Raw genomic sequence first — 23888 nt, forward strand, 5'->3', positions numbered from 1 at the left:
GAGTGGGGGAGGGGTGGGGAGAGGGAGAGACACAGAATCTGAAGCAGGCTGTGCCAACAGCTCAGAGCCTGACACACTTGAACCCACGAACTGCGAGATCGTGACCTGAGCCGAAGTTGGACACCTAATCGACTGGACTACCCAGGTGCTCCTATTGATTATTACTTTTATTACCTTCTAGAACTTTGGGAATATATTAACTTCTACATTAATATGTGGTCCTTTGAAAGAAACCCATAGAATTCTTCTGGTTTGACTATTTATTTATTTATTTATTCATTTATTTATTTATTTATAATGGAAGTATAGTTGACATAAATACTGTATTAGTCTCGGGTGTACAACATAGTGATTCAACATTCATATACAGTTCAAAATGCTCATCACAGGAAGTATATTACCAGCTGTCACCATACAAAGTCATTATAATATTATTGACCATATTCCCCATGTTGTACTTTCCATCCCCATGACTTATTTCTTTTGTAGCTGGAAATTGGTGCCTCCTAATCCCCTTCACCTATTGTGCCCATCTGTCACCATGCTCCCCTCTGGCAACGATCTAGAATATTTTTTTAATACAGTGGTTGCCTCATTTCCTCCCCAAAAGGTGTGAGACCTCATCATCCTCAACTGCTTCTATCTTGCATGTGCTGGCTTTTGCATTTCCAACGTGAAAAGGCTCTTATCTTCTGGCGGACAGAAATGTCAAGTTTTTCTTTTTACATCGATTGAATTTATTGACATTACTTGAAATGTTTGCTTATTGTCTAGCAAACACTATCAAGCTATCAGGTACTGGGCAGACACCGAAGAAAACAAGCTTTCAAGGGAATATGTAGCCACCAAGAAGAAACAGCCTGATGGGATTAACCACAAGTTAAGACCTCACCAGAAAACTTTGAGAAGGCACCAATATCCGCATCATGAGATAATCTGACCATAACTCCAAGAGACTTCCTGAGGGGCCAGAATCATCAGAGACAGAAGAATTGGCTAGGGAGGCACAACTAAATTTTTATGAAAAACCACTTTAAGTATGGGGAGTACACAAAACAATTGTAATATTGTGTTTGTCCAGGATGATTAGTTACTGGCAACTCAACTAGAGAAAAAAAGCAAGAGGTCCATGCTAGACCCAAGTCTTAATGTGTGTGCTTTGGCGACTGAAACCTTATGAACAATTTATATTTGCAAGGCAGTGAAGATGTTCTGTGAGTGAGAAGAGGAGTCGGTCTTCATCTTTGAGAAATGCTGGCAGTGAGGGAAAAACAAGGAAAGGGGAGGAACCATCAGAAATGCACCTAGGGGAAGAATTGGCATTTGTCACTCATCCCTGCCACAGTCCCCGCCGTGAGATCCCCACTGTTCCTCCCTTCCTTTTTCTTAATCATCCTCCTTTCTAGCCACGCATCTACTTTTCTCCGATTGGAAACCCTATCCTATGTCATGAGTTTCTTCCTTCAGCAAAGGAAGGAATCACTCATCACCTCACTTTCTGCTCTGACAGAAAAGCATAGAAATTGCTCCATTATCCAATGTCCTTCCTCATGGATTTGCTAATCTTCCCCTTCTACTACCTGCCACTTTCAGGTCTGAGAAAATCATGTTGTATTTGATCTTACCTAATATAAGAACCCCAGCACTACCTTATATAAACTAAATTTGAAAATAATCTTAGATTGAATTCAAATAAATCTCTAAAATATGTTTTATTTTCTATTTATTTATTTATTTATTTATTTATTTATTTATTTATTTATTTTTACAGAGAGAGAAAGCACAAGCGGGGGGGGGTGGGCAGAGAGAGAGGGAAAGAGAGAGGATCCCAAGCAGGCTCTGCACTTAGTGCAGAGCCGATGCGGGGCTCAAACCCGCGAACTGCAAGATCATAACCTGAGCCAAAATCAAGAGTCAGTTGCTTAACCAACTGAGCCACCCAGGCGCCCCTCTTTTAGAGGACTCAGTTGATAGACCATGTGGCTCTTGATCTAGGGTTTATGAGCTCAAGCCCCATGTTGGGTGTAGAGCTTACTTAATTAAAAAAAAAAAAGAGTATATTAGATATTGACATCTCTTTAGATGCCATACTCTCTGTTCTTCCTTTAATGGGATCACATTTGGGGAAAAAAAATCTCTCACCAAAATTGATTCCATCAAACATTTCCTCTAAATCACAGGTTCTTAGCCATGAGTCAGCTTCAAGGGATCCATTGGAAGTCCCCTCTTCCATTTCCAAATCCAAATTCTATAATATAACTCAGGGCTACTGTTGCCTCATACTCCAGAAAGCTCTTCCAGGCTAACACCTAGATAGCTCACAGTACTTCCAACACAGGACGTACGACCTCGACATTGGACCTCTTCCCTCTTGCCCTGGTACTTCCCAGTTTGCCTTTCCGGGCATCTTGAGCTCTTAGACTCGAAATAGCAAGACCATGACTATTCTGCCCAGAGGTGGAATGGTCTAGAAGAGATAAAAATCTCTTCCTCATTCTGTTTTAAATATTTAACATTTAGAAATCCATCTGAGTTCAGAGTATTCCCACTGAGAAGATTAGGGAGATAAAGTACCAGTTAGGATTTTCATGTGAATTTGTTTAGAGGACTAGCTTTTCCAGGAGCTATTTGTCATCAGTAGGCTGAGAAAATGGAAGCGTGGGCTGCGGTGGGTGGGGCTGCTAAGTGGCTGGAGGGCAACATGAGGTCACTAGGTCTCTCTTTAGGGATCGGGAGTGGAGGGCACCACAAGGGGTGAGAAATGGAGATGAAATATGCCTACAGCAAACTGTGAGGCTCAAAAGTTTACTACTACCACCCACAGCCATCATTTCTTACAAAGTTCATCAGAGCAGGGAAAGGGAAATACCTTGGCAGGGTTCTAGAGCCAACTGTGCTGTTGACTGCACTGTGCTGAGCCAATGTTCTCTTTTGTCTCTGGCCCTCGGTCTATAATTAGGAGTAGTCAAGCTCAATGTTTTTAAGGATCCCTCTGGCTAAGATATCTTGTGAAATGATATAGACAAACAACCGGCACTTATCTCTTGTCCTGTGCCTGTGTCCTCTTCCACCCTCCTTTTCTCGGGTCTGTCACAGATGGAATAGAGAGGTGAGGACAGACAAGGAGCTTAGCTAGAGAGCATGCTCAGTCTGCCTCCCAGGGCAGGGACTAGTCCTGTGTCCTTCCACCGTCCTGATCTACTCTAAGATCTCTTTTCTCCAACCTGTCTGATGCAGAGAGCTAGCTCCATGGTGGCAGGGCAAAATCCTGAGGGTGCAGTTGTTTTGCAAGAGCCCAGCTTCCAATTTTTAAGCAAACCAGAAATATATAAGAGGTATTAGAGGGTTTCCATTATTCAACACCGGGCTTGGTATTGGTTTTGTTATGGCTGTTGTTTTGCTTTGCCTTTGTAAGCACTTTAAACTCCTTGTTGCCACAGATTATGGCATACCATAAATAGATAAGCTGGATGCCACTCTCAAGAGGAAGAATATCATTTTTGCCCAATAAGTGCACAACCTGCCCTTTGATCAATAACATCGACAAAGAAGAATACATACAGCTGAAAGAATAGCTATTAAGCACAAGTGAAATTGAAACTTCAGTTTTCAAACCGCACAATTCCTAAAGATTAAAGTAAATCCTTGGCCAAGATCCCAAGAAGACTCTATCTGGAGACATTGCCAGGAGATTTTCCAGTGTTCTCAATATGTAAAATCCTAAAACATTATTTACAGTATTTTTATTTTATCTCAACTTGTTAACCATCAGACCCTACCTTGCACAAATTTGCTAAGTGTTTTTGGTTTGATTTTTTTCGTATTCAGAATTCCTTTATTTTGTAAAGATTTTTAAGTATAATCTGCCCCCCAATGTGACCCCAAGATCGAGAGTCACATGTGCTACTGGCTGAGCCAGCCAGGCACCCCTTAATTTTCAGAGTTTCTGAACTCCCAAGGGAGCAATAATGACCAATACAGTTGAATATTTTAGGAAATTTGACAGGATCAAAGCTAGAGAGAAGCATTAAATAATAATAGAAATCTCAAGCCTTATGTAGTAAAAAGGAAAGAAATATTTTAAATCAATATTCTAAATATAAAACGACTATCATGTTGAAATAAAAGTCATTGACACATTATGGAGGCAAATTATGGCTGTTTCAGTTTATCCTTAATTTCAGCAATTTATGCATGTATCATGTATTGGATTATGTATTATCATCTCTCTTCTGATGGCTTTTATGTTTTTGGTAGATTAACTGGTCCAAGGGAACTAAATTGCATTAAGCCCTCCTCAGATGTCAGGCATTGCACTGGGTGTTTTCTATGTACTCTCTCATATACTCTCCCAAACACTGTAGGAAGTAGGTATTGGCCACATTTTACAAGTAAGAAATCTCAGGTTCAGAGGGATAGTGAGGAATTGGCAGAGCCGGCTTTAAAATTTTCAGAAAACTGGAGTGCCTGGGTGGCTAAGTCTGTTTGTTAAGCATCCAACTCTTGATCTCAGCTCAGGTCATGATCTCAAGAACCGTGAGATCAAGCCCTGCATCAGGCTCTGCGTTGACAGCGTGGAACCCGCTTATGATTCACTCTCTCCCTTTTTCTCTCTACCCCTCCTCTGCTAGTGCTCTCTCTCTCTCAAAATAAATAAATAAACATGTTAAAAAGTTAAAATTTTCAGAAACCTTGCACCAAACTTTTCACTTATTTTTGCCCTTAAAGGTGGTAAGCATTAATTGTCTGAAGCTGGGTCCCTTGCTTTAGAGCATTTTCAGTATTTGCTAAATTCTTACATCCTGATATTTGTAATTTCTTTAAGGCCAATCCTAACCAAAATAACTGTGTAAAAACATATGCCCTTCACTAAGTGGCTAGCCCCAAACTATAGCAAGGTGTCTTTGGGGTAGATCTCATCACATTTGTAAATAAAGGCATCTGTATATTCCTCTTCCATATATGCAACGCCTGGCTTGAACCAACATAATGGTACTGAAATTACCATGAAGTATGAAACAGCCATATTAATCCTACCTAAAAAGATAGAATTTAAATCAGAGTCCTTTGTGAGATCACACCAAACATCTGATTTTATAGATAAGAAAACCAAGGCCTTGAAAAAGTTCAGCGCCCCAAAGAAATGTTAAACACAGATTAACTGGGTGGTCAAAACAATTTTGTTTATTTAACTACGTGTGTCTCTTGGTTGCCTTATTTGATAATGCATTTGAAGCAGCCTCTATGTATAATAATTATAGAATAAAATGAGGAAATAATTTCCAAAAACAAGAACGATGAAAATGTTCTAAAATAAGGGAGTAGTGACAGTTGCACTGTCTGTGAATATACTAAAACCTTCAAACTGTATACTTTAAAAGGGTAAATTTTATGATCTATGAGTTATATCTCAATAAAACTTACTTTTTTAAGAAGAGCAGGGCTATATTTACTTTTCAGTATAGAATAGAGGATAACACCCTTAGTGACTTTTTTTTATTTCATTTTTATTTTTTCCAGTCTCTCTTCTGAATTCCACATTACAGCACTGCTAGTGAGTTGGCCTGCATCACATTAGCTTAATGAATCAAGAACATTGATCTGTTGCCTCCATTTCTCTGTCGTAGACTATTAGCTAGGTTTCAGAGTTTCTGTCGGAGTTTTCAAATAAGACTCTGGAATATATTTCAAAGGAGAATACAGTTTTTCCCATGAGAAACTTTCTGAATAAATCAGAGGCCATAAACTAAGAGGTCTTGATGACATCTGTTAAGAAATAGAAAGCTAAGGGGTGCCTGGGTGGCTCAGTCGGTTAAGCATCTGACTTCAGCCAGGTCATGATCTCACGTGGGTTCGAGCCCCACGTTGGGCTCTGTGCTGACAGCTCAGAGCCTGGAACCTGCTTCAGATTCTGTGTCCCGTTCGCTCTCTCTGCCCCTCCCCCGCTTATGCTCTGTCTCTCTCCATCTCTCAAAAAATGAATAAAGGTTAAAAAAAAAAAGAAATAGAAAGTCAAATCTGTTAGCCTTTATATATAAGCATACATGTGTGTACAAGCATACATTTCAAGCAAAATCCTTTAAGATCGGTACACACAAAGTGATCTAGGAAGTCCCCTTCCTCAAATTTATCATAGGATATAAAGAGTTCAGAAAAGGGCTTGAAAACAAAGATATTCATCCTAGAATTATCATTATTTATATAATGAAAAGGTGGAAACAGACCTAAATGTCCAACAGGAAATTTTAGGGTATAGTGGAATATTGTACAGGCCTTTAAAAATGTGATTTTTATTTATTTTTAAAGCTATATTATTTTTCTTCTTACAGAGATAATAACAATATACACACTATTTTAAAAAATTTTAAACCTCCAAGGGCACCTGGGTAGCTCAATCGGTTGAGTGTCCAACTTCAGCTCATGTCATGATCTTGTGGCTCATGAGTTCGAGCCCCATGTCAGACTCTGTGCTGACAGCTCAGAGCCTGGAGCCTGCTTTGGATTCTGTCTCCCTCTCTCTCTGCCTCTCTCTCTCTCTCTCTCTCAAAAATAAATATACATTAAAATAATAATAAAAATTTTAAACCCCCAAATATTTCCCCATAACTCTTCCCCTTAAGAAATAATCAAAATTATGTGCTCAGTGACTATTTTATGTGATCATCTTGTAAAATGGCTTTGCAACTTGCTTTTTGCACTTTATAATGAATTTTTATAAATCAGTTCCTGCAGGTCTGCCCCACTAGTTTGTATGGTGTATATTTTTTAAACATTATTTTTAAAAGTATTCAAGACTTAGGGAGATGTTCATGATATAGTGTTAAGTTTTTTCAAAAAACAGAATAGAAAAGATTGCATATGGTATGATCCTAAACTGGGTAGGACCTGGGGGGTGGCACAGATTATACACAAATTTACATAAAAGACCTAAAGAAATACAACAAATTATTAATAATAGTTAGTCCTAAGTGGTAGAATTATAACTTTACTTTCTTCAGTATAAAATTTTATATTTTCCAAATTCTCAATGATGAGCATGTTAAAAATAGCATTGGCTTTTTCTATTTCCAAAAATAATTTAGGTTCCTTGTAGGCAGTCTGGAAGATGCAGATAAACTCAAATAAGAAAATAGGAAGTCACTCGTGATCCAACAACCCAGAGATAATAACTCGCCACTTAGATAGATTCTTTGAACAACTTTTTTCTCGGTGTTGTGCATGTTTTACAAAAATCAAATTATACTGGTCATAATTTTGCAACTGCCCTCTGTCACTTAAATGTATTGTCCACATTTAAAAAATTTTATCTTTTCCACAAAATGATCTTTTGGTTACCCAAGACCATAATTCATATCTAAGATTCAGTTATTACCAATTTTTGCTTTCACAATTGAAGTATTGAACATTTGCAAGGATAAATCTTTGCGTATATGTGCTGTATAATATTTTCATCTGATAAATAGAAGTAGAATTGCCAAGCGAGATGGTCTGCAAAATCGCAACGCTTCTTATTGCCACGCTTATTGCCAGTACATTCTTCAGAAAAGATGTAACAGCGTCTCTCCCCAGCAACGGTATGAGAAAGTGGTCGTTTTCCACACTTTTCAGCAATGACAGGTGTTAGTGATCTGGAAACTTTTATTATTTTTTTCTCTTACTAGGAAAATAATAAATGTTTAGTATAGAAAATTTTAAATGTATAGTTAAGCAAAGAGAAGAAAATAAAAATCACTAAGGATATCATCAACCACTGATTCTATGTGTGTGTGTGTGTTCTCATGTGCATATTACCTATATCCTTCTTAATTTAATAAAATTAAACCACATAACAAATAGCAGCTAATATTTATTAAGCAATACCTATTTGTTAGATTCTATGCTATGCGTTTAAATTATCTCATTAAATTCTTATGCCTCTATAAAATAGTATTTTTTTTAAGATTTTATGTTTAAGTAATCTCTACACCCAACATGGGGCTCGAACTTACAACCCCAAGATCAGGAGTCACATGCTCTTCCAACGGAGCCAGCCAGGTTCTCCAAAATAGTATTTTTAGTATTTAATATGTCCATTTTTTTAATGTTTATTTTTGAGAGAGAGAGAGAGTGAATGTGAGCAGGGGAGAGAGAGAGAGAGAGGGAGACAGAGGATCAGATGTGGAGCTTGAACTCATGAACCGTGAGATCACGACCTAAGCCAAAGTGGGACACTTAACTGACTGAGCCACCCAGGCACCCTACTATGTCCATTTTAAAAAAAGAAACTATTCTTTAGTTTCCCTCCAATACTGTTCCCTCTAAGAGGTGGTGCTCAGTTTCCCTCCCCTTGAGTGTGAGTTGGCTTTGGTGACTCTTTCAAAGAATAGAATATGAAAAGGGACAAAATAGTGACTTGAGAGGAGAGAAACCTGCAGACCCCCCACTCCCTGTGTGATCCAAGTTAGTGTCACCACTGATCAGCCATGCTGATGCCTCGTACCCCCAATCTGGTGTGAGGAGAAGGGTGCTTCATGTCTGGTATTCTTCCCACAACCCCATAACCCCGGTGTCATCGTGGGAAAAAAAACATCAGATGAACCAAATTTGAGTGTACAAAATACCTGACCAATACTCCTGAAAACTGTCAAGGTCATGAAAGATAAAGACTAGTAAACTGTCACAGAGCAGAGGAGACATGATTCACTGCCACGTGGGATCCCAGACCAGACTAAAACAGCAAAAGGAAATTGGTAGCGCAACTAGCGAAACCCAAATAAAACCTGGAATTTAGTTAATAGTGATGAACCAATATTGGTTTCTGGGGTTTTAACAAATGTGCCATGGTAATGTAAGAAGTTAACATTAGGGGAAACTGGGTCAGGGTATACAGGAACTATAAGTAGTATCTGCAACTTTTTTGTAAATCTAGAATTATTCCAAAATAAAAAGGGTGGGGTTTTGGGGGGTTTTGTTTGTTTGTTTGTTTGTTTTGGTTTTGTTGTTGTTGTTTTTGTTTTAAGGATGCCTGTTTTAACAGGAACAGCACTTGTGAAGGCAGAGATAAGGTTCCAGCTATGACAGGCTTTTCATACCCTCAGGGTCTGAGCTAGCCTCCCCTCCCTTTTTGTCATTGCTTCCCAGTGAGAGTCCAGTTGTCCAGCCCGAGGGAGCCCAAAAGGGCACACTCAGATGGGGCAGCGCAGACAGATCTTGAGGGCCTGATCCCAGGACTCCAGCTAGTTTTTCTATTAATGTTGATTTTATAGTTTCTGCAGGACCAAAGGCCTGATCACCAATGGTCACTCATTGATCAGTCCATTCCTCTGATATATTTCTTCCTCATTTATTAGCGAGCAAAGGAGGTGGGGGTGGGGGGGAGTCCACTTCTGGATTGACTTTAAGCAGCAAGAAGTCTGGGGCTGGATGCTTCTACTACAGGGCTCCTGGCATTACAAGTGGCCCATGGAAAAGAAAAGCGTGTTAAGATCACCCGCAGAATGGCTCCCAAAAGAAGGGTGGAGAGAAGGGTCATTCTGCCATCAGTAGGGTAGTGACCAGAGAATACACCATCAACATTTACACGTACATCACGGAGGGGGCTTCAAGAAGCATAGCCTGCAGGCACTCAGAGACATCTGGAAATTTGCCTTGAAAGAGATGGGAATGCCAGGTATGTGCATTGACACCAGGCTCAGCAAAGTATCTGGGTCAAAGGAATAAGAATGTGCCATACGGTATCCCCAGGTCGTTGTCAAGGAAACACAATAAGGATGTACCTGTCACCATTTTCAAAAACCTGTAGACAATGTGGATGAGAAGTAACCACTGATTGTCAAAGTTATAAAACAAAACAAAACAAAACAAAAGAGAGAGAGAGACAGAGACAGAGAGGGTAAGTATGAGACAGGGAAGGAGAGAGAGAGAAAGATCACCAAGTACCCAGAGAATAATACAGCCCTGTTCCTTATCTTTAGCTCAACTATCTCTGCAATATTTCTTTAGATTATGAAGCAGGGCTGTTTCCTTGGTTACAAAGGCCAGCTCACTAGGACAAAGGGCACGGTGGTTGAGTCAGTCCAGGAATTTGTAATGGCAAATGCCAAGCTTTCATGTGAATATGTGTCTATGTGTCCTAAGCATTTGGAATAGACTATCTGTAGACTTGCAGATTACTATAGTTCTCAACCACTCTGTAACCGGCAGCTTCATTTTTTTTTTCACTTAATTAATCATGAACATCTATGCATGTTATCTTTTTTAAGTTTATTTACTTATTTTGAGAGAGAGAGAGAGAGAGAGGAGCAGGGGAGGGACAGAGACGGAGGGGGAGAGAGAGAATCCCAAGCAGGGTCCACACTATCAGCACATCTATGCATGTAATTAAATGTTCTATAAATCCTTTACGAATGTGATCCTCTCAAAATGGCTTAGGTAAATTAAGGGACACATATCAAAGGATATGGATGTAACTCTACAGTTACTTAAAAGAATGAGGTCACTATCCATGTGCTTATATTACATAATCTCTAAGGAGAATTAAGGGTAAAAAGCCAAGAGCAGAACAGTGTGGATAGTGTGCTACCATTAAAAAAATACACGTATGCATATATAATTTAATAGATTACATAGTCTAGGATATACATACATACATATGCAGGGGAGAATGTCTCTGGAAAGACTGGAAGGGAAACTGGAACATTTGCCTTCAAGGAGGAAACTCAGTGGCTGGAGCATAAGAGTAAAAATAAGGTTTATTGTACATCTGTTTAAAACGTTGTTAAGACACAAACTATTTACTTCAAAGGGATAATTTTTAAAAATTACAACATCATAGTTAATGCCTGCCTAGTATATACATTAAGCTGTTTCCAGTTATCACTATCATATATAGGGCTCCAAGCCACATCTTAGTAGCTAAATCTCTGCCTGTATTGATGCTGATTTTCTTCAAAAAGATTTCTGCAAATGAAATTGCTGATTCGAAAGGTGGGGATATTTTTAGGATTTTGTTATGTCTTGCTAAATTCTCCAGAAACAAATTAATTTACACATGTCTCTATGCCATCATTGTTTCTCCCTATGCCCTCACTAGCAAGAAAGAGGATTTTTTTTTTCTTTCCACTCTGGTAGGATAAAACATAATGCCATATATATGTGTGTGCACGTGTGTGTGTGTATAGTTTTATTCTGTGAGGAGCTCATGAACAGTATGCCTTCCAAGTTCTCGCATGTATGCGTATATCTTCATAATTTTATCACTTGCAGATTTTAAACTCAGAATACTTGTCTCTCACAACTTGGAGGACAGGGCTCCAATACCTTCTAAAGGTAATGATCTTAAGATTGCTGATTGGCATTGCTGATCTTAAGCCTGACATCATCTGACTTACATCCTTCGTAAGTTACGAGATTTCTCTTTTTCCCCTCTGGAAGCTTTTAGAGTTTGGGCTTCATATTAGTTTGCTTTCACTAGATTGGGCTGCAAAACAACCTCAAAATCTTAGTGGCTGACCACAGATGTCTATTCCTTGCTCACGTTACAGGACAGTCAACGGGGGTTGGCTGCAGGCTGTGGGTTGAGAATAGGTTCATGTGTCGGCTCACTTAGGGACCCAGGCTGAAGGAGCGGGTCCTACATGGGGTATGCCCTTCTTGAGGCAGAGGGCACAGGAACGAAAGGCCTGGCGGAAACCTGCAATGCCTCTAGAATCTCCTGGTCAGGAGTGGTGGCAGGACACATCTGCTCACAGTCTGATGCCCAACCTACAGGACCGAATAAAGCCTTCTCCTCAGGGTTCCAAATTTTTCCCTAGGAAGTGTCCTGCCATGAATTCAGTTTCTGATTTTTTACAAAAATTCTACGCATACAAAGTAATTTGTGGGCAGCAGTCCTTACTATGGACAGGAAGAAAATGAGAAGACAGAGGTGGGGTATTTTTAGTGGCTCCAGAAAACTCCGGATTTGAATTTTGCCATTCATGGGTATCAAAGTCCTTTCTCTGCACCCCCCTCCCCACCACCACCACAGAGGTCATTTTACTCTCACCTCACCCTACATCCCGTCTTCTCCCTCCTCTCCATCACTCTCTCTCTATTCTCCCTTCCCCCCATTCTCCTCAGTTCTTGGAATTTGGGGATTAATATTTTGGAACTTGAGCAGGAAGTGGGTGACCTGACAGAAAAAGATTAAACATGCCTGTTTCGGTTATCTTTTGCCGCATAACAAACCACCCCAAAACTTTGAGGCTGCAAACAACAGCCATTTTATTATCTCTCACACTTCTGTGGGGCAGCAGGGCCTCAGTGGAATGATTATTTCTGCTGGCCTCCTTCGGGGTATCTCATGCTGCTGCTGTCAGATAGTGATGGGCTGAAGCAGCCAACATGGCTTCACTCATGCATCTGCTGGAAGGCAGGCTGGGGCGGGGGGGCACTGGGCGGCCAGGCCTCTCTCTGTCTCCCCGCCCCCCCCCCCCACACACACCTGTAATCTCAAGGCATTTTCTCTCTCTGTGTGATCTATCCACACAGTGCTAACACACAGGGTAGCGAGACTTCTCGTATGTTTACTCAGGGATCCAAAACAGGCCAAAAGCAGAAGCTGCAAAGCCCTTCTTAGAGCATAGGCCCACCCGGAAGGGAGAGGGTGTCACTCCTGCCACTTTCCTGGTCAGTGGGAGTTCCCAGGCCAGCCCAGATTCAGCATGGCAGGGGATTGAGAACCCAGGAGCACCCAGGAGGCATGCTGCATGGGGGCCATCTTTGGAGAAAGATACCACAACGCTTTAGGCAGCAGTTAATGTGTGCATACCTTTGTTAAGTGAGCTATAAAGTCCTAATAAAAGTCGATACCCTCTGGCACTATTAGAAATTAAAGTACTGAAATTAAACTAGGTATTTATTACTTTGGGTTTTTTTTTTTAATTTTTTTAATGTTTATTTTTAAGAGAGAGAGTTTGAGAGCAGGGGAGGGGCAGGGAGAGGGAGACACAGAATCCAAAGCAGGCTCCAGGCTCTGAGCTGTCAGCCCGACACGGAGCTGGAACTCATGAACCCGTGAGATCATGACCTGAGCTGAAGTCAGACGCTTAACCCACTGAGCCACCCAGGCGCTCCTTTATTACTTTGCTTTTGATTGCTGACTGCAGGTTTCGATCACTTTTATTCCTCATTTCCACTTTCCTTCCCCTCTGAAGAGAGACAGCATTATTTGGGTCCTCTATTGGATCCCTTTAGACCTTTAGTATACTTACACCTTTTAAAATCAATCAACGATACTCAGTTCATAAGGTGGGAAACATTACTCCGTGATCACCTCTCCTCTTTCTCCCTGCTAACTTCTGTCGGCTGTACCTTCTGTTGCCAGGGTTGGTAACATTTACAGTGTTCTGTAAGTAGACTTGTTTTAGAATCAGTAGACTGATTCTAAAAACGCTCAAAAACCACAGGCAGTCACGAGAGGCCTTTGTGGACCAGGGTGAGAACTTGGATTTGACTTTGAATGAGATGGGAGCCCTTCACCTCCTCTTCAGCTGCGTCCTCAGCCCTGACTCCGCTGGCCACCTGCAATAAATTAAAAAAAAAAAAATGTTTTTAATGCAAGAAAGGAGGGGAAGGCAAGGAGGAGGAGGCGAACGGGAAGTGTGTGCCCACATTAACCCACGGTGCCTGGGGCAGAGAGGGCAGGAGCTAAAGGTGGGTGACCTTACCGGGACCACTGCGGTGGCTATTTGGTACCTTTCACTGCACATCGAAGTAGAATAGCGTGATGACAATTCCTTTTTTCCAAGGTATTGCATATCAAAAAAAAAAAAAGTCTTTTACTCTCGTGATCGTGCCCTTTGCGGGTGGGAACTGGTCTGTCCCCACTACTGACCATCCTTACAACAGCCAGAGGCCCGAGGTGCTTTGCCTGCAGGGCGGAGCCATAGATGGGGGGGAAGAGGGCCACCAATAAAGCAGGAGAGCGAGGCTGGCGTGGACCCTGAAGGTTTATCTGCCAAGTTGCTGCCTCGGAATGGTTTCTGTCCTTTGTACCCAAACTGTCCATAACGGCTCATTAAAAATGATAGCCTGGGACTGCTGTGCAGTGAGAAATTGAGGAGCTTTCATACAGATGGGACGGAGCCGCCGGGGAAAGAAGAAGTCAAGGGATAACAGCTGAGGGGACCGTAATGGAGCCAAACCCTGAACACCTACAGAGAGGAGATTTCCCCCAATTCGGTGACGGAAACTGCATGGAAGCTGACTTCCTGTCACGTCACAGTCCAAGGTGGGGCTCCCCAGCCGCGGATGTCTCTGCTCCACACAGACACGCAGGGACCCCAGGTGGGGGCTTCGGTCTCCCTTGGCACGCAGCTGCCGAGGTCAGTTTAGTCGTCGCCACTCAAGCCCAAAGGAAAGAAGAGGGAAAGTGGAGGGAGTTTCCCTTGACAGAAGAGAGAAGGCATTTTCTCACCCGACTCTTACACTCCCTTGGTTAGAGCTTAGCACACCTGGGAGGAAGGGAGGCCGGGCCGTGTACTCGGGCCTGGCAGGCCTGTCCTCGCTCTGTCTTTTCTTCTGGAAAAGCGGGCGATTCCTTCTTGGTGGACAGCCAGCCTTTCTCTGCTACTGTGGTCACAGCAGAGACCAGGGGACGCCAGTGGGGTGGGAAGCAGAGGGCAGAGGTGGCACAAGGGCAGTGTGGCTGCTTCTGGACTTGACCGGAGCTGACGATTGCCAGAGAGACATTCAGGGACTCGCCTGAGGCAGCAGCCTTTGCACTCTGAGAGAGAGAGCTGGGGAACACTTTGAAGGGAGTGAATTTCAGGCAATAAAGTTGCCCGGATTTATCATCTTAATTGGAATGATGAATGGTGTGGGTTTTTTTCCCCCCTCTGCTTTGATTGAGAGGCAGTGTGGTAAAGTGGAAGGAACAAGGGGTTGGAATTAGGAGGCCTGGGTTTACGTCTTAGTTCTACCGGTCACTTAGTAACTTTGAGATTCGAACCCCCTCATTTTGGGGGGGGGGGGGGGGCTCCTGGCTGGCTTAGTCGGTAAAGCATGCAACTCTTGATCTCGAGGTCATGAGTTCAAACCCTACATGGCATATAAAGATTACTTAAAAAAACAATCTTAGAAAGAAAGAAAGAAAGAAAGAAAGAAAGAAAGAAAGAAAGAAAGAAAGAAAGAAAGAAAGAGGGGCGCCTGGGTGGCGCAGTCGGTTAAGCGTCTGACTTCAGCCAGGTCACGATCTCGCGGTCCGTGAGTTCGAGCCCCGCGTCAGGCTCTGGGCTGATGGCTCGGAGCCTGGAGCCTGTTTCCGATTCTGTGTCTCCCTCTCTCTGTGACCCTCCCCCGTTCATGCTCTGTCTCTCTCTGTCTCAAAAATAAATAAACGTTAAAAAAAAAAAAAAAAAAAAAAAAAAAAAGAAAGAAAGAAAGAAAGAAGCCTCGTGGGGCGCCTGGCTGGCTCAGTCTTTAAGCGCTTGACTTGGTTTCAGCTCAGGTCATGATCTCACGGTTTCATGGGTCCATGCAGCTAGCGCGGGGCCTGCTAGGAATTCTCTATCTCCTTCTCTTTCTGCCCCTCCCCCACTCACACCGTCTCTTTCTCTCCCTCTCTCTCAAAAGAAATAAACTTAAAAAAAAAAAAAACCAGAAGTCTCTCATTTTTAGTTCCCTCATCTGCAAACTGACAAGACCGTTCCTCCTTAGCGTGCAAGACTGTTGAGTCAAATGAAACAATTTTAAAGTCCTCTGTAAATTATAAAATATTATGCAGATAAAAGAAAATTGTAGTTAGTAGTTCACACTGCCTCAGACCCATTTTTGGAAAGAGGGTCTAAATCCAGGGTCCTAAATCTGAAGGAGTGGAGATAGGAGCCTTATTGCTTTCCTATTTTTTTTAATATAATTTATTGTCAAATTGGCTTACATCCAACACCCCGTGGTCATCCCAACAGGTGCCCTCCTCAATGCCCCCCCCCCCGACTTTCTCCTCTCCCCCACCCCCATCAACCCTCTGTCTGTTCTCTGCATTTAAAAGTGTCTTATGGTTTGCCTGCCTCCCTCTCTGTTTGTAATTGCTTTCCTATTTTTGCCATTTGGTCGCGTGAACAGAAAGTACCCAGTGTCTAGCACCATGTTCTTAAGCCTATAAATAGCCTTGCTTCTGCAGTCTCCTGTAAGGAGGGAACTTTTAGAAGTGAGGCCCTCAGCCTTCATCTCCAGCTTCAAGTGACCATCTCTAAGAAACAGAACCTCTCCACACATTCAACAAAAAAGGCAAAGGAAAGAACGCTCACCAGATAAAGCCCAAACCCAAATGCCAACTATGAAGAATGAAAGAAAAAGAGATTAAAAAAAAAAAAATTTTTTTTTCTGGAAGTTCTTTTTTTAAGTGACTCTAACATCCTGAAACTATCCCATCATGGACTCAGATTATTATGGGAGCCAGCCATCGGTAAACTGTGAGAACGGCCGTTCGCCTCTTTCTCCTGACCTTGTGCAGCAAACACATTCACCCTCCTAAGGCATTGGGAACCCACAGCCATTTTGCTTTCTCCTCTTACCTCGGTGAAACCCCCTTTGCTCTCCGGAAAGGAGCTGAGGCACTCAAATTTTTGGGGGGGTGTAAATGCCTGGTAAAGCAGACAACACTTTAAGCCAAAGGAATAGATACCTAATTGTGGAGTGTCAGGGACCCGTCAGTGAGTGCTTTAGAACCCATTTCCCAAAAGTCTCACATTAAAAAATCTTTAACATTTTAAAAACTTGTTATAGGCTCATGTCTTTGCCAATTTGCTAAATGAAAAATGGTAACTCCTGGTTTTGATTTGTATTCAATAGAAGCTTTTCTTCTTTTTTATTTTTTAATTTATGTATTGTTTAATTTACATCCAAGTTAGTTACATATGGTGCAACAATGATTTCATGCCCTTTACCATGTAGCCCATCCCCCCTCCCACAACCCCTCCAGCAACCCTCTGTTCTCTATGTTTAAGAGTCTTTTATGTTTTATCCCCCTAGATATAAGCTTTTCATATGTGTTTTTGCCACTCGTATATTTTCTTTTGAATATTGTGTATTCATTTCCTTCAGGAGCTTAGTAGAAAGATCACTGGGCAGGGAGTCAAGAGATCTGGGAACCAGCCCCAGCCCACACACCTCAGGCCTGGGTTTCTTCAGCAATAAAATGAGGGAGATTGGTCCAGGTGACCATTCTCTAAGAGTTCTAAAATGTACCGCTGACCACATAATGACCAGTTTTCTATTATTTTTGCTTAAAAATAACCAATGGCATAGACAAAACTAAAACCAGGAGCCAAAATCTTTTATTGCCCTTCCAGGCTTAATAAACAAATAAGAATGATTCATAGGTAGCCTGCATTTGCATCAACCCAGCCAATTTGTATCATTTACGGCCCTAAACCTGTTCTGGCTAATTTCAAGGTGAATTCTTATTTGAGCCCTTTATTTATCCTAGTTATGTTTCAGAGATTAGCTTAATAATTTCTCTTCTTAGGGGCGCCTGGGTGGCTCAGTCGGTTGCGCTTTCGACATTGGCCCAGGTCATGATCTTGAGGTTTGTGGGTTCGAGCCCCACGTCGGGCTCTGTGCTGACAGCTCAGAGCCTGGAGCCTGCTTGGGATTCTGTGTCTCCCTCTCTCTCTGCCCCTTCCCCGCTCGTGCTCTGTCTCTCTCTCTCAAAAATAAACATTTAAAAAATTAAAAAAAAATAATTGCCCTTCTTAGACATTACCTACTACGTTTTCCTGAAGTGTGAGAATAAGAGTACATTAGATTGTATCTGAATTGTTTAAATACTATATACAGTCTTAAGCAGGCACTTGAATGTGGTTCAAGTGATGAATTCTTAGAGAAAAACAAGTACCTGCCCCTCACCTGATAAAATGCAGACACTTCAGTAGAAGTGGTGGCTAAAATACCACAATTCTGGTTTAAAATATAATTACCTAAAGTCTTATTTTGGAGAAGGTAGATGGGAATTACTACACCCACATCCAGATTCCCCTCGCATAGATTCTATCCAGCAGAAGAGGTAGATAAGGAATTCTAGGTGCAAAAACTCCAGACTGTTTCCAATAAAACCACACAGAAGGAGGCACACACTATTCTTGATACATTGTTTCTTCCTGAGTTTTGTTGCTTGTTTCGAAAGATGGCAGGAAAAATATATCACACTTGCCTGTTTTCAGCCTAGTCTGGAATGAAACAAAATTAGAAAGGACATTGAAAATAAGGAGAAACGACATTGAAAATATGGAAGTTAGATTATAATTACAGCTACACGGTTTCGATCTGTGCTGCCCAACACGGTAGCTGCTATGTGAGCCCTTGTAAGCACACAAAATATGCTTACATGTAAAATACACAGTGGACTTTAAGGGCAGCATGAAAAAAGAGAACGTAAAATATCTCACTGGTACTTGTTAATCAATTACATGTTAAAATAGTATTTTGGATATATTGGGTTAAAAAAGTTGTAAGCATGTACTTCTAATACGTCTATATTTATAAATCATACACATATACATACGAAGCTAAATGATGTGCATTAGAAAATATTTTAATTACTGACATAAAAATTTTGCTCTTACTAAAAAATATCATAATTATTAGTAATTAGTAATATCATATTAGTAGAGCAATATAATTAGTAACAGCAATATGATTGACTATGTCATAATTGTAATGTTTGATTTAGCATTTTGCAGTGAAGCAAAGGTCTGATTCTACATTCAGCTTTTTTTTCAATACATTCTTTTAAAGTCTCTCAAAGCTAAAAAAAAAAATACTTCAAAACAATATGTGTTATGTGTTATTAGATAAGTTTACTAAACCATAATACTCATTTTTAATCCTTATCTAACAACTATATTGTTTTTTTTAAAAAAATTTTTTTTAACGTTTATTTATTTTTGAGACAGAGAGAGACACAGCATGAATGGGGGACGGGCAGAGAGAGAGGGAGACACAGAATCGGAAGCAGGCTCCAGGCTCTGAGCAGTCAGCACAGAGCCCGACTTGGGGCTCGAACTCACAGACCACGAGATCTTGACCTGAGCCGAAGTCGGACGCTTAACCGAAAGTTTTCCATTTTCCCTAAAGCGAATTAGTTATTCTTACAAATCACAAATCATCTTACAAATCTTGTCAAATTCTTATTTTAAATAAGTGTATTTAAAACCTATTGAAACGCTTCATTTGTAAGATTTTAAAACATGTTAGAAAATTCTGTTTTTAAGTTTTTCATGTGTGCACATGCAGATTTTTTTTAACATATCATTATATTGTTTGAGGTTTAAAAAAAAAATCACATAATGATAGGATCCTTTCCAAGTATATTTTTTTCAGAATAAATTCTCCAAAGTATACATTTCTTTCAAAAAGCAGTTACTGTATTACTATTTCTAAAATATCACCAGTGTCTTGAAAAGTTGGTCTGGTTTGTTTTTCCAGAAAATATCCAATAGCAAGCTTAAAAATGACTGAGAGCCTCTTGTCATTACCTAAAAGATCAACACTTGTCTTTTTGTCAAAGAAAGATAGGTAACTCTTCACCAAGGTTGACAATTCCTTTCAGGACTTTGCCTCTAGATAATCAGGAAACCTTTGTCTTCTGGTCATCTCCCGAAATTGATTAGGCAGGGCTCCTGGTTGAAAACAGTAGAATCTACTCTAGCTAGTTTGAGCAGAACGGGACACAGGTAACTAAAAGAATAATCAGAAGGTCTGGGGAAACAGTTCCTTGAGTGAAACTCCTCCTAAGGGTCTGAACCAGAACTGGCTCCCCAAGGGACCTAACACCTGTGCCTGCTGGCTTTAGGAATATGCCGCTTCCTCCTCCTCCTCCTCCTTCTTCTTTTAATGTTTATTTATTTTAGAGAGAGGGAGACAGAAATAGAGCGCCATTGGGGGAGGGGCAGAGAGAGAGGGAGACACAGAATGGGAAGCAGGCTCCAGGCTCTGAGCGGTCAGCACAGAGCCCAACGCAGGGCTCGAACCCATGGACCGCGAGATCGTGACTTGAGCCGAAGTCGGACGCTTAACCGACTGAGCCACCCAAGTGCTGTAAGACCATGTCACGTTTGCCACCAACCATGACAGCAGCATGAAGCCTCACACCCTGCCTCTTCACCTGTGTAATTCAGTTCCAAATCAAAGTCTTACTCAGGTGAGCCTTACACAAGGAACCTAAATCAAACGTCTGCAGCTTAGCTCAGAAAAAGGCTGGGCCAGATGGTTTTTCACATTCTATTTTGAGAAGTGGGATTTACAAATGATCACATTTGGGGAATTATCAAAACATGGAGACAGTTCTAAAGACTTTGAGTAGTCCCAAAGGAAAAGATGTTTCCCACACTCCCTACCTCATTACAAAGTGTTATCAATATTCCACTAAATCCACGTAAGAAGGCTCACCAACACTATGAGATTCCACAAATACTCCAATATGCTAAAAGTCACAGAATGAATGGAAGCATCATTCTATCCATGTCATGGAACCCCTTTCTCTCAGATGTGGCTGAGTGAGGGTGCCAGCAGTGGCCTTCGTGTTAGGTAGTAGAAGGCTTCATTTCTTTCTTATTTTCCAGACAAGAAAAAAAAAAGTGAATAGAAGTTCCAATATTTTCCCTCCATGAGATCTTGTGCCTTTGGGGATGTCTGCTCCAGACCAGCACGTCTCAAAAAACAGTTGGTTTTTCTGGACCACAGCAAAAATGAGGAAAATATGGACCAAAAAAATAAGTTTTTCCTAAAGCCAAATTAATTCAAAAGGCCCTCCTTTGTTCTTCCTTTTTTAAAAAGTTGAAATGTCCTCTCATTTATAAAATGGTGGCCGTAGGACATGGCAATAATAATTAAGTCCTTTCTTAGCAACAACTACAAAATATAATAAGTCAATTCCTCTAAAATATTTTCAAATGGAATTACTCTGTGAGAATGAAAAATCTGTAGTTTATTTTTCTAGATATACGGTATTTCAAATTGTTCCTGCAAAAGGATTGGAAAAATGTGGGGAAAAATTAAGAAAGCCGCAAAGTAAATGTGCAGGAAGACATGCGACATCATATCATTAGGGAAATGCACATGAAAACTGCAATGAGAATGCCACTTGACATCCATTGCAATAGACATTATTAAAAAAAAAAGGAAAGTAACAAGTATTGGCTGAGAAATTGAGAACTCCCTCATACACTGCTTCAAGGAATATAAAATGGTGCGGCAGCTATAGAAAACAATTTGGTGGTTCTTCAAAAAGTTAAACCTAGAATTACCATATATTCCAGCAATTCCACTCCTACGTATAGACCCCAAAGAACTGAAAGCCTGGATTAAAACAGGTCTTTGTCTACCAATGCTCACAGCAACATTATTCATAATAGCCAGAAAGTGGAAACAGCCCAAAGGTCCATCAACAGATAAACAGATAAAGAAAATGTGGTAAATACATACAGTGGAGCATCATTACCTTTAAAAAGGAATGAGATTCTCACACATACTTCAACATGGATGAATCTTGGAAACGTTATGCTAAGTGAAAGAATCCAGACACAAAAGGACAAATATTACACGGTTGCACTTGTGTGAGGTATCTAGAATAATGAAATTCACAGAGACAGAAAGTAGGATAAAGGTTACCAGGGGCTAGGGAGATACGGTTTATTGGGTACAGAGTTTTAGTTTGAGATGTTGAAAATTTTCTAGAAATTTGGCAATGGTGGCACAACAGCATGCATGTACTTAATGCCACTGAATTGTACACTAAAAAATAGTTACATGGTAGGGGCACCTGGGTGGCTCAGTCGGTTAAGCATCTGACTTCGGCTCAGGTCATGATCTCACGGTCTGTGGGTTTGAGCCCCGCGTCGGGCTCTGTGCTGACAGCTCAGAGCCTGGAGCCTGCTTCCAATCCTGTGTCTCCCTCCCTCTCTGCCACTCCCCTGCTCATGCTCTTTCTCTGTCTCTCTCAAAAATAAACATTTAAAATTTTTTTTAAATAGTTAAATGGTAAACTTTATGTATATTTTGCCACAATAAAGAAAAAGCAAAAAAAAAAAAAAAAGAGGAACAAACTACTGACCATGTGACAACATGGATGAGAGACTTTCCATTCAATGACGTTATGTTGAGTAAAAGGATTCAGATACAAAAAGGAGAGTGCATAGTGCACAGTTCCACTTACATAAATACAAAACAGGAAGATCTCTCAATGTATGGTGATACAGATCGGAAATGTGGTTATTTGTGGTTAGGCTGGGATAGGTAAAAAGCACAAGGGAATTTTTGGAGTGATGAAAATGTTCTGCATCTTGATGTAGTTTTGACAATCAAAACTCATGGAATTGTACATCTAGTATCTGTGCATTGAGCTCTATGCAACATGTATGTCAATTAAACAATATGACGAACTGAAATAGAACTGAATTAAAAAGAAATAAACATTTAAAAATAGAGTTGTGAGACAAGACTACACTGTATGTTAACTAACTTGAGAATAGAAAGAAAGAAAGAAAGAGGAAAGAAAGAAAGAAAGGAAAGAAAGAAGAAAAGAAAGAATAGAATGAAATGAAATAAAAATAGAGCTGTGGCACATTACAAAATAATGTAATTATTATTCTGAGTCGCCAGGGCTCATCTCTTCCCTGCTTACTCAGTGGATGTCAACATGAAAAATCCACAACCCCCAAGAAGAACTTAAAGTATTTTTTCATTGTTTCTTGTTTTTTCAGTTGTTTGTTTTACCTATTAAGACAAGTGAACATTCATCAGAAAACAAACTGAGCTGGAAAAGAACATTAATCTAAGTTCCAAAGTATGGCTTTCCCAAGTATCTCCACTACGGTTCATGAGTGCTTGAGAATTTCTTGATTTTAGAAAAATACTCCCCTCTATACTGGTTTTACTCTATGGCATTCTATTCCATAGGTTTATTTTATTTAGAGAAAAACAAATGATGTCAGAAAAATATTCTGCCTGGTTTTCTGATGAAAAAAGTCCAAAGGATGGATTAAATCATCAATGCAAACTAGAATGTAAATCCCAACCAAACCTACTGGGAACCACACCCAACTTCCTGGGTAGCAGGGCAGATCCTGGGGAAACAGGGCCATCAGGGCCAAGGAGGTAGGGAAAAAGAGAAGGGGAGGGAGGATCACAGGCTATTTTAGGAGATGTACTCTATGTCATTCAAAGAATATACAGAAAAATATGGAAAAGAGATTCAAAGAGAGGTAAAAAAGAAAAAAAAATTCCTGCCTATCTTTACCCACCAAGTACAAAGTCATATCTTAGCAGAAGCTGACAATGACAGATTCCAGGAAGGACTGGGTGGAGGTGGCTGCCAAGAACAGTCACCTCCTAGGAACTCCAGCACCTCTTCCTCCCTCCCCAACCCCCTCCGCCCCACCGCCCCACCTCCCCACATCCCCAGAACAGGTGGCTGGGCTTTTGCAAGACTTGTCTAAACAGCCAGTAAAAGAAAGTGTGTGTTTAATTTTGGAGAAAAGACCTGCTGTTTTACATGATTATTTTTAATTAGCTATTTTCTGGAGTTGATTAAATTTGGGAATAATTGCATCTTGGGAACTATTTAAGAGCCGCAGATTGTAAACCTAGGCTGCCTCAGGAGTTCGGGGATGGGTTGTCATCCGATGACCAATTGCCAGTCCTGAAAACAAGCATCCTTTGTCTATAGAAGAGATTGTGGTCATGCAAATTTTTTTCTAGTTCTTTTCTGCCTGGAAAGAGAATCCCATCTGGCCAACTTCTCTCTTTTCTCCATTTTCTTATATGAAATATGCAAAACACAAATGCATGAGCCACCAGAGCAGCAGATTATGTGGCCTGCATGTGGCAGATAAAATTGAAACATGACAAGAAGTTAAAATTTGCCCTGG

The 23888-nt window shown here is 40.8% G+C and overlaps 1 protein-coding gene across 1 annotated transcript in view; it reads left to right on the plus strand.

Annotated features, from left to right (window-relative positions):
- The window catches only part of CDKL4 (cyclin dependent kinase like 4), a 60467-nt gene extending 58751 nt beyond the window's left edge, over window positions 1-1716 (plus strand). The window contains exon 12 of the mRNA XM_053890988.1: window positions 611-1716. Coding sequence (XP_053746963.1) covers window positions 611-616 — 6 coding nt within the window. The 3' untranslated portion in view covers window positions 617-1716. The remainder of the gene's footprint in view (window positions 1-610) is intronic.
- The last annotated feature ends 22172 nt before the right edge of the window (window positions 1717-23888 follow it).

Source organism: Panthera pardus, unplaced genomic scaffold (genome assembly GCF_024362965.1).
Source record: "Panthera pardus isolate Hobbes unplaced genomic scaffold, ASM2436296v1 HiC_scaffold_26, whole genome shotgun sequence".
NCBI classification, from domain to species: domain Eukaryota; kingdom Metazoa; phylum Chordata; class Mammalia; order Carnivora; family Felidae; genus Panthera; species Panthera pardus.